Below are 11,140 nucleotides of genomic sequence, written 5' to 3'. Positions count from 1 at the left end.
GGCGGTAACTGTTTTTTATTGAAGATGAGGGTATTGATTACGGGTGAAACAGTGGTGGATACGGCTACTGCTCCTTCTATTTTTGAAATGTTGCTAGGCCCAGTTGCAATGGATGGAAGCTACTATAAACGGACAAGTTTCAAGGTATTGATCAGTGCAGCTAAAGTCTGGAAATGGCTTGCTAAAGTAACGGCAATTGGTAACATCTCTTATTATACTCCTTTTAAAGCCCCTAGCCACCTTCCAGGGATATTTTCTGATGATATGGCAATAAAGTGGCAGAGGAAGGGGGTTAGATGGCTGGGGGATTTACACATGGATGATGGGACTCATAAGTCATTTGATGAGTTAAAGGAACACTTTTCTTTCCCTAGAACTTATTTCTTTAAATTTCCACAAATACTGGATTACTTATTTCGAGATAAGATTGCACTGCAAAAAAATAAAGTAGTTGAAGGGGTTAGAAAACAGATTAAAATAGGAATGTTGTATCGAATATTGCTTATGGGGAGAACTGATGATCTTGACAATGTAAGGCTGAAGTGGGTTTGTGCATTAGACGACCTAGATATAGTTGTAGAAGATTTGCTTTTCCTGTCTACTGAGGCATTAATGTCTGCAAACTTAAAAGCCCAATTTTCTAAGACGCTGTTTGATTTATACTATACTCCCGTTCGGATGGCAAAATGGGGGGGAGGGAATGAGGGTAAATGTTTTCGCTGTAAGGATGATGGCGCAGATAGTACACATATTTTTTTTAGCTGTGTTAAACTTCAATGTTTTATAGCAGAAATTGGAAACTTTTTGCCATTGGTAATTAAAATGCCTATAGATATCACACCCGCCATGATGCTACTGGGGAAAATACCCATAGATAGGCCAATGGACCCACTATATCAATATCGCCATTTTTTTTTTCTATGACTGCTGCACGATTATGTATAGCCACTGAGTGGCTCCAGGAGAAACCACCTGACTTTCATCAATGGCGAGCTAAAATGTACAATCGATTTAATTTGGAGTGGGGTCTATTTTCTATTAGGGGTATTAGAAAGAAAAAACTGGGCATAAAAATTTGGGGTTCATTTCGAGACTATTATGAGGATTGACAGTAGATGATTGATGAATTGTATAGGAAATCGATGGGTCGTTAAGGGGTCAACCATTGTTGACAGGATGAACTGAGCTGTCTTGATTAATCGGTTCTTTTATAATCAATTTGTTCATGCCTGCAAATGAATGCTGGTCTTTATTTATTTATTTATTTATTCTTCTTTTTTCTTTGTATTTGTATCTGCTTATGTTTCTTGCTGTGAACAATAAAAAAAAAAAAAAAAAAAAGTAGAGAGAGAACCACTTAAAAACTGCTCTGCCAACTCCCCCTGGTATGGAGTCTCTGGCCCTTCATAACTTAGAGAGATCAAAGGTTCAGTTTCTTGTTTCCTAAATGTGTGACTGCAGCTTAAAGACATGAACCAGTCCTGGATAATGCTTCAGATTGGGGGATGGGGGAATGAAAGCAGAGGAGCACAGCTGCTCTAAAGGTTTTAGGGGCATATTAAAAACGGCCAGCGATAATTATCGCTGGCTGTGCTTAGCGATAATTATATTATTGCAGGCTATCTCTGGTATTTATCACCCTGGTAGCGCGAAATTAACAACGGGTTACTCGAGGGCGATAAAAATTCCAGAGATAGCGAGGTTATTGCCCTTTTGCAGGGCACGTCGCTGGTTTTCCAGCGATGTTCCCTGCAAAAGGCCGATAACCTTGCTGATACGACCCACGTATCCGCATAATCCACCCCCTATGTTAGGGATGGCTGAGTCAGGATTTTAGCAGACGTTAGGTTTTGGCGAAAACGTCAGTTTTTGCTAAAATCTAATGTGTGCTAAAATCATGTGGGCTGCCTTATAAATATCGAGATGTAAACATCAGCGATATTTGCAAGGTAGTCCATCTACCTAGCCCAGTAACGCCCACTTTGCATCTCATTGGAGATGCAAAGTGAGGAGCTGGGAAAAAGGGTGCTAACATGCGATTATGCATGTTAGCACCCTCTTGGAAACAGGGCGCTGGTTTTATGTCTGGGCGCTGGTTTTATGTCTGCTTTCTTTTGCTTTGTAAGCCAAAAACGTGGAGATACAGCCCTTGTAAATATGCTGCTGGATATCTGCAAAATTAGACCTTACTCGTGGGCAGAAGCAAACCCGTCTGTCACAGACACACAGTGACACCACACTCTGCTGTCCTTTGGCTGGGTGTGTGCTGTAGGAATGCTGCATCCATCCAGGCTCTCACGTATACTGACGCAACCAGCAACACCTCGAGAATATTTACGATCCCTCCCCATTTCTAAAAGGAAAATACAAAAGGTGCAATCTAATTATTTTATATTTAATAATTCACTTAAGGGAGGCAGATAAATATTCTTGAGCCCAAGCAATTTGATATATATGTGAGCACAGGTTTTGCTGACCATTTATTATACAATGCGCATCGAGACATACGTTTTAGTTGTACACTACCTCCTTCATCAAACAAACATTCATGGATTTATTCTAGTTAGGATATCTCCTAAATACTCCCAGGGGAGGGCCCAGGGTTTAGCGGCTCGCCCTCCTTCCCCCTAGGGCAGCATCATTTCTTTCAGAGCCTACCGTGGTCCATCCTCCCAGGCCTTCATGTCATAAAGCATTTTATTCAATTGGGCACCAAAGCACTACATCCTGTCTCATTAGCTCAAATTCAACTGTGATCGACTGGCAGACAATGGCAAGCAAACCACATGTCTGTAAGCAATGCTCTGCGTCAGACCCAGCATCCTCCACTCTCCCACCAAATGATCCCACAACAAAGATTGGCCTTGTTAAGTCTTCATACCCTGTGAAAGTGGTCCAGGAGATGGAATGATCAATATTGATTCCAGGTGGGAACTGCACATATTAAGGAAGGGGGTTCCCTTCAAATCCTTCTTTAATTTGAATATATCTTCATTATCATTATGTTAGTCATATGGAACTCCATTAACAGCAGGAGTTTTCAATAGCATATAACACTGATATAAAATGCAATACAGTGGCAAGAGTAACATTTAAATAAGTACAGTGTTTATACAATGTATAATATTTCACCTAACATGTACCAGTCTCAGCGTACAAAAGCAGAGGTTACATTCGCACCTTTGACAAACATAAAATAGAAAAACAAACGTGAAAGAACCCACATCCAAATGTCAACTGAGTAAAGGTGGAAACCATGTCTCCTATGTGGTTTGCCATGTTCCCTTTCAGTCTTGTAGCATCCAAGTGAATGCAGATTACAGAACTAAGGGGAAGATTATGATTGCAGAAGGCCCATCACCACCAGCCAGGCGATAGCTGTCCTTCTGCAATTGGACTGCGATATTCCCCTGCCGCACAGACCGTCCGCAACGGGACTGCCAAAAGCAATCATGCGGACGGTCTAAATAGCGTAAAATGGTGTTGGTCCCTAGCAGGCACCGTCCAACAAATTAGGATGCTGGCTACAGCCGGCCTTTCCATGGCGGCGATGCAGCCCTGGAAAGGCTAGTGGGGATTTGTTACGGGCCTTTTGCTGGCCCTCCTTGTGTTGGGGGTGGTGAGGGTGCACCCCTACATTTCACAGCACTACGTCGCAGGCACTGTGTGTTGCCTGTCACGTAGTGCAATGAAATGCACAACCTGGTATTTTAACATTGCGGTGGGTGCTGCTGAATACCAGTCCGTCCTGCATCTTAATGACCTCCTAAGTGAGGCAGAACAGCCTGTGTCCTCTCCTGAGTGAATTTTTTCAATGATTGGAATGTAATACTTATTTTCTTTCATGTCTACTCTATTTGGAGTGTGGGGGCCTGACCTACTAACTGAAAGGTCACAAATACTGGGTGTTATGTGACCACCTTCTGTTTATGACATCTTTGTAATTTTGTAATGCAATCTATGTGAAATCTCAAATCAAAGCCACCGGTAAAATGACCCTTGCAATGAATGTCAATTAGGCATGCCGCTATTGGTGAGCCCTGGTGAGTGCTACAAATTGTTGTATGTTGAAATTTCGACTACAGAAATATCCTCCAACCACAATACTGTTATCAAAATATTGAGGGCCAAAATATAAAGTAGGTAGGGCTGATATATATGTATAGATTTACCATTCTTAGCTCCACATATACTTAACTTGAAGTAATGCTCATTGAACATATATGTGGTGTTTAGTAAAATAAACTTTGTTGATATTTTGGCTCTTATACAGTGGTAGCATGATATTCTGCAATCAACATCAAGGTGGAATACCATACAAACATAGGAATGAAGAGGTGTGAGGTGAAGAATTCCTGTGTTTGCATTGCCAAAGGGGAGACTTTTTTAAAGCAGACCCTATTGAAGGAATGTAGGCTGCTTTGTCGTGTACTTCCTATAGGCCAACTGTGTTTTTTCCCTTATGTAAGCCTGGCTGCATGTAGTAAGTTGCTTTTACTTTGCATTCGTTACAAAAAAGAACCACTTGTGTTTTGCTACACAGTTATTTTCCAAGTAGACTACATTGCTTTATTATTCAGCTCTTCTGCTGGGCTTGAGACGGAACAACTCACACAAGGTCGAAAAACACTGTGCTGTTTTTTCTTTGTGGTCGGCCACTAACACCTAGACATAATAGAGACTTCCAGCTGCTGTTTTGAACATGAAATGATTTATTATAAGCTAGGACTTACCGTTTTGAAAACAGAGAGGACATATTCCCACAGAACAAAGGTCCAGAGAAGAGAGGGAGAAGCCCACTACCTGAGATGTAACAGCCACTTATGTGTACCAGGTATGGGTTCCCCCCAATCCCAGAAATCTATAATATAAAACTGTATCTTTATAGTGAGTGCATGCTTAGGCAGATCTGTCATTCAATATGACATGGATTATCATTGTGTGCAGGCTGTTGATTATGATAATGAAATATTTTACTTGTATATGTCTTCTAATTGCAGCACAGTTATTACATATTACAGCACGATGGTTTCAATAAATATTGTAACCTTTCTTTGTGTCTCTTCTGTTTATTGTAGACATAGATGAGTGAGAGAACAACAAAAAAGTGATGGCCTGCTGCTGTGATCACTAAGAGGGTCTATAGGGTTGTGTCCTGGGGTGCCAACTTATTTGTTTCTCTGGGAAGGTTAGGCGGGCAAGTGAGACATTATGCGCTAGCCTGGATCTGGGCCCATAGGGCATATTTCTGTTTCTCATTAGAATTTCGGCAACACTTTCCACTTTGGGAAGACATGTGGCAGGGCAATTAGTGGTCTGCTTCATTTCTTGCTACTCCTACTGAGGGCACCAAATAGGGGGTCATTAGGATGGAGGATTTTCCGCATCCTCCGGGCCGGCGGAAGCCACCGCCGGCCCGGAGGATGCGGAAAATCCTCTGCGGACCCGCCAGGACCCACCGCCACATTAGGATGGCTGGTGGGTCATGGTTTAGGTCCGCAGCTTTTCCGCCGCGGCTGGCTTACAACCGCGGCGGAAAAGCACTAAAATGGTGAAGGTGTCTCTTAGACACCGTCAGCCAGATTAGGATGTGCATGGGAACATGCTTTTCCGCGGCGGCTTTTCCACCGTGGAAAAGCATGTGTAACTGCACTGCAGGGGCCCGTTGCGGGCCCCCTAGGTGTATTGGGGCGTGGGGGGTGCACATGGGGGGTACCTATGGTACCCCCCTGCATTTGCGTGCACAATGCAGCAGGCACCGCGCGGTGCCTGCCGCTTTGTGCACGCAAATGCTGTGCATGCATTTTTAACATTGCTGCGGGTGCAGCTTGAAGGTCCACCCGCAGCAATGTTAAAAATAGAGGATGTGACCGCCACCCTGGCGGTCACATCCTAATCTGCACAGAGGGAACGCCGCAGCCCATGCGGACATTCCCTCATGCTCTGGGGTCGCGGACGGACTCAAGTCCGTCCGCGATCCTAATGACCCCATCATTTCCAAAGGGTAAGCTGTACAGCTGAGATAACTTCCCCTTCGCAAATCTGTTATCACTTCAATCAGTAACAATTTAACAGCTTACAATTGCAACAGAATTGATTTCAATTCACAATTAGTAGTGGCCACCCATTTTATGCCCCCTCCTAACTGCGATTTGGAATGAATAGCAAACCCCTTTTTGTGACTTAGAAAGGCTTTTCTGAATCACAAAAGGGGTTTTCAAATTGAAAAATTATATTTTTAGGTTGCAAACGATTTTATTTAGCGAAGAGCAGGGTTTGTCAAGGTAAAATGCATTAGTATATCAGCCCTAAAGGTTTTTGTTTCTTATAAAGCTCTATGTAAGATAAGGCAGGTCCATTCTAAAATCAAGATACCATCTGCATACTAGTGTTCATGTACTTCCCTGTAGGAGACAGGGGCATTTAGCTTTCTTAAAGGCTGCACCTACATCAGAAAGGTTCACAGTGAACCACGGTGGTGTACATAGCCAATCTTAACTCTAGTCCTGTTGCCACTGGTAAATTGACTGAAGGGCATCTAGCAGTGGCATGTGGACTTCCCCAATCACCAATGAATGCCATGAAAACACGTGGTCCAAACTATTAAAAGCTGTTTTATACATTATTAATCATGCAAAGAGCTCCCCTTCGATGGGGTGGATGAAATGATAACACATTTTAAAGAAGGCAATAACATCATGGTACTTCAACCATGATGCCATCTCATTTAATAACATGTGGGCATATTTCTAAGCACCTATGTCTAAAACAAAAGATATGGTATAGGACCCTCTAAGAGTCTGGAGATTAGTGCAGGTTCAAAGCAGGCCGAAAACAATGTCGATGTGAAAAATAAATGGACCAATATATTCATATCAAATAATTTAGCCAGAATGCCCTTTGGGCCTTGTGTCCCTATGCTTTTGCTAAAAGTGAGGGTCTAGCAACATTCTTACAACATTTTTTCCCATTGCCCTTAACAAAAATGTCTTTGAAAATGTCCTTGCCTGCCTCTCAGTTTGAAGCAAGTACTGAAGTAAGTGGACTCTGATCTATAACTGCGACAGCCCATTTGTTTTACCACATATCTCCAATCATTAAAAGCAGGAGAAACACATCCATGGCTGACCAGGTGGTACAGTGATCACTTTCAGGTCTGACACTCATGCAATAATCTAAACATTTGTGAAACGTTGGAATGGATACAAGTGTGTAGTAGGGTCCTGCTTTCCTACTAGGAATCATGTTGCAAATCAATGCTTGTAAAGGCAAACAGGCACTGCACAAACATCCCCCTATTCCCTCTTTGTTCTAGACAGGGAATCACCCAATCTCAGGAGCCAAGAGCGTATTCTAAAAATTTACTCTGAACTTTTAAAATAAGTAACCACCAAAAGAGGCATGATCTAGTTCAATATTCAGGACTTGTCTGATAGCAATAGTATAAGCAAAGTATGAAGATTCAAACATTGCTCCTTTGTTTTAGAAAGAGACAAGGTTGGCAACATTTTCTCTGCTTTTAGACAGAAGAAATGAGCAGGATCCAGTCAATACTGTCACAGGCGCTAAACTAATCATAGAATGTGTTCATCGTGAAGTGTGAAGGTCACAGTCAGATGACCACTTGCAGGTCACACACTGTGCAACCATGTTGAATCTGGTTCTGCAAATGTATAATGCCTGAACAGGTTGAATATAGTAGTCTAATGCGCTTCTTAAAATCAGGTATTACATTCAGTCAAAAGCATGATCAAGGTATCATAGTGATAGGAGTTTAAAAAAAATAAAAAATGAATGGGGGTACTCCCTGATGCCTTGCATATGGACCATTTCGTCATATGTTGCTTGCTACCAGTGACACATATTGTTTTTAATCCATGAAACACAAATGTTGCTAATCATTACACTATTACTCAATATATTTGGGAGGTGGGTGATGCCCTAATTACCTTGAGAAGTTGCCTGACTGACATTAGTGTTTAAACAGATTTTGTGAACACATTTCATCACTTTATTTAGACTTCCAGGGTGCAGCTGGGACGATTGTGGGTGTATTTAGTTTCAGGTAGTTGTTGAAGACCAGTGATCAAGTAGATAGGAGTTGGACAGTAATGTTGTCTTGGGCTATTAATGAGCTGAAAAGTCTTTGAGCCAGAAGGTTTCGGCAGTAATAGGATTGTAAGTAATTACCAGGACATTGGGGGTGGGTCCAGGGTTGTTTCTTTCCTTGTTGCCTTCTCGTATTTGATCATTTGAAACTAGAGGACTTGGCATTGCAAACCTGTTGCTATATCTTGTAGGGGCTAGCCCTCTAATCCTGTGGCACAAGAAAGAAAATACTGAAGTAAAAAATCTTTATAAGGAATTAGGTTAAATCATCTTAATATTGGAATATTGTTGCTTGTTTACATTACGTCTTTATTATACTGTTGTAGCACTCAATCTCGTCCCCGTGAAATACCAATAATGGTAGATATTGTACAACCCTAGTACAAACGTATAAGATAATAATTGACTAGAAACATGTCAAAGTTATATAAAAAAAAAAAACTTTGATGAGCCGTTCTTATTAAAAGTATTGTTTTCAACTTCTTTTTGGCAATTCGAATACGGATATCTATATAAAATACTTCGAAAGACATATGTGTTTGTGAAAATGGATGTAGCATTATAAAATGTAAATCTACAACATTGACAATATACACACTTATAAAATCCTTCACTGCCATTTTTTGTAACAGTACATATGATGATTTTAGAACAAGAATAATTCGCTTCAATGAAACCATATTTGTGGAAAGCCACACTGGAGAATGACACATTCATGTATAGGGATCACTTTCTTTGCACAAGCTCAAGAATGTTTTAGAGCATACAAGATTCCACCTCACTTGATGATTTAGGTGGGCTCCTGCTGTCCAACGTGACCAGAGATTGTTCCTCATTGAAGGCTCTTTCAAACACTGATAAAATAGTCCATCTGAACATATCCTTGAAGTCTCTGCCCATGCAGAAGTACAGGATAGGATTGAGGCAGCTGTTAAAGTAGGCCAGACAGTTTGCAAGAGGTTCAGCAGTCATATAAAAAATGTAAGGCCAAAGTATATATTCTGATGCATCAAGCAAGGGTAAGAAATGGAATGGAAACCAACAGATGAAGAACAGGACCAAGATAGTGATGATTATCCTGAAGGGCCGGCTGGAGGTTCTGTGGTAAGGTCGTTGCCGGATCTTCACAGCAATCGCTCCATAGCAGATAATGATGATGATGAATGGGACTACAAACATGGTTAAAAATCGAGTTATGATCATGACTTTGTGGCGCATCGCCATGATTTTAAAGGCTTGTTCAGAAAAATCTTCATAAGGAACAGCATAATTTCTAAAGCAAAATGTATCATTGTCCCCCCAATCGGCTACGGTGTCATAAAATGCTGGATATGGAGAACTGACAATGACTGAGAGCAACCATGTGACAAAAGCAACCTTGCATGCTAAGTTGGGTTTTCTATGTCTTCGGGACCAGAATGGATACAGCACCGAAACGCATCGGTCGATGCTGATCACCACGAGGAAGGAGATGCTCGCCATCATGTTTAGATATAAAACCATGTAACTGATCTTGCACAAAAATCTGCCAAAGGGCCAATATCCATCCATTGCCTCTGATGAAATACGAAGGGGGAGGAAAACATTAAAGATGAAGTCTGCAATGGCCAAATTAAGGAACCAGATGACATTCACGGTCTTGGTCATCTTGAACGTACAGATACCTATCACAATCCCATTGCCTGATATTCCCAGAAGGAAAGTGATTATATGAGACACCATGGAGAACATTCTTATGTTGTAATAAATATTGTATTCGGCGTCAAGTGGAGTTGTCTCTATAGTTGTTGAGTTTAACAGATGTATATTCAGACTGTCAGTGAGGTTCTCCATGCTATTTAATAATCTTTCCCTGAAAAGAAAAAATATTTTAATATTTTTTTATCAATTGTCTGCTCCAGAGCAAACAGAAACAAATATAACTTTCAGCAAATTTCAAACGATTAAATGTGAATATTAAAGAAAATAGGATACGAACATGAATCATGCCACAATTTTGATATTGATAGTTAAACATGTATTCAGGGACACAAAGCAACAGCACAAAACAACTTAAAAATGCAGCGTCAACATCAGAGCAAACATTTTTTGTGTACTGGAATTTTAAAAGTTGCAGTTCTTCCTGTATATTGGTCTTCAGAATATGTATTTGAAGTTTTTTTCAAATCAAAGCAACCAATTAAATAAACCCCCTGGATCTCTCTGCGGCCTTGGATTTTGTCTCCTACACAAGTCTGCAGTAAAACGTTAAATTGGCTTATCTTCTTTCTTTTCAACCCGACAATGGTCTTTGGTTCCTTCACTGTTAATATATGTATTGATTCTCTCTCTGTGCCGATCAGACCATCTGGTTTGGAATTTTATCATATGCAGATGTCACCTAAATTGTGGACTCCATTTCTAGAAACTCTCAAGACTCTCAGAAGCATATTTACAAGGGCATTGTGCCATCGGAGCGTCACTTTTTTTCAACGGTCAGGTGGTGCAATGCCCTGCTCCATATCTATACTTTGCCAGGCTTAACGCCGCCTTGTAAATATCGTACCCTTTGACGCAGGTATCTGCATGTAAGAGGCATACAATAGGTGTTGATGTGAGCGTTCCATCACAGCACCCATTACTATCCCAGATTTCCAAGGATGTGTAATTCTGAAGGCAGCAACAAAAATGAACGCTCACCTGTTTTTTGCCGCCACCGTCAGGAGTCACAGCGGTCTCACCTTTGGGGGCATTCCGGAGCAGTTTGTGGTCTTGACGCCACCGCCAGGAGTCATTGGGGGCCATCCTTGAGCAGGGAGACACCGGAGGGGAGTTAAACTACAACTCCCAGCGTCCCCTGCGCCACACGTGCTGCGCCCACAGTCAGCGCGCCAGGAGGCGCATAAAGGGTCGCTTTGACTCCCATGGCGCGGGACGCACGCGGGCATGCCCTGGCACTGCTCGGGCGAAGCCTGGGCCAAGGGCGGGCCCGTCCACGCTCGTCAAAGGCCGGAAGAGGCCGGGCTGGGCCATCCCCCTAAACTCCCACAGC

General features: G+C 41.9%; 1 protein-coding gene across 1 annotated transcript; it reads right to left on the bottom strand.

Moving 5' to 3' along the window:
* Positions 1 to 8,506: 8,506 nt before the first annotated feature.
* On the bottom strand, positions 8,507 to 9,947 carry LOC147701103 (chemerin-like receptor 1). The gene has a single exon (XM_086928574.1). It carries the CDS (start codon positions 9,940 to 9,942, stop codon positions 8,866 to 8,868), a length of 1,077 nt encoding a protein of 358 aa, XP_086784700.1. The 5' UTR covers positions 9,943 to 9,947; the 3' UTR covers positions 8,507 to 8,865.
* Between the last annotated feature and the right edge of the window lie 1,193 nt (positions 9,948 to 11,140).

The sequence above is a fragment of the Lissotriton vulgaris genome, chromosome 7 (genome assembly GCF_964263255.1).
Source record: "Lissotriton vulgaris chromosome 7, aLisVul1.2, whole genome shotgun sequence".
In the NCBI taxonomy this organism is placed as follows: Eukaryota; Metazoa; Chordata; class Amphibia; order Caudata; family Salamandridae; genus Lissotriton; species Lissotriton vulgaris.
Note: the sequence above shows the minus strand (reverse complement) of the source record. Positions and strands in the feature narration are given on the sequence as shown.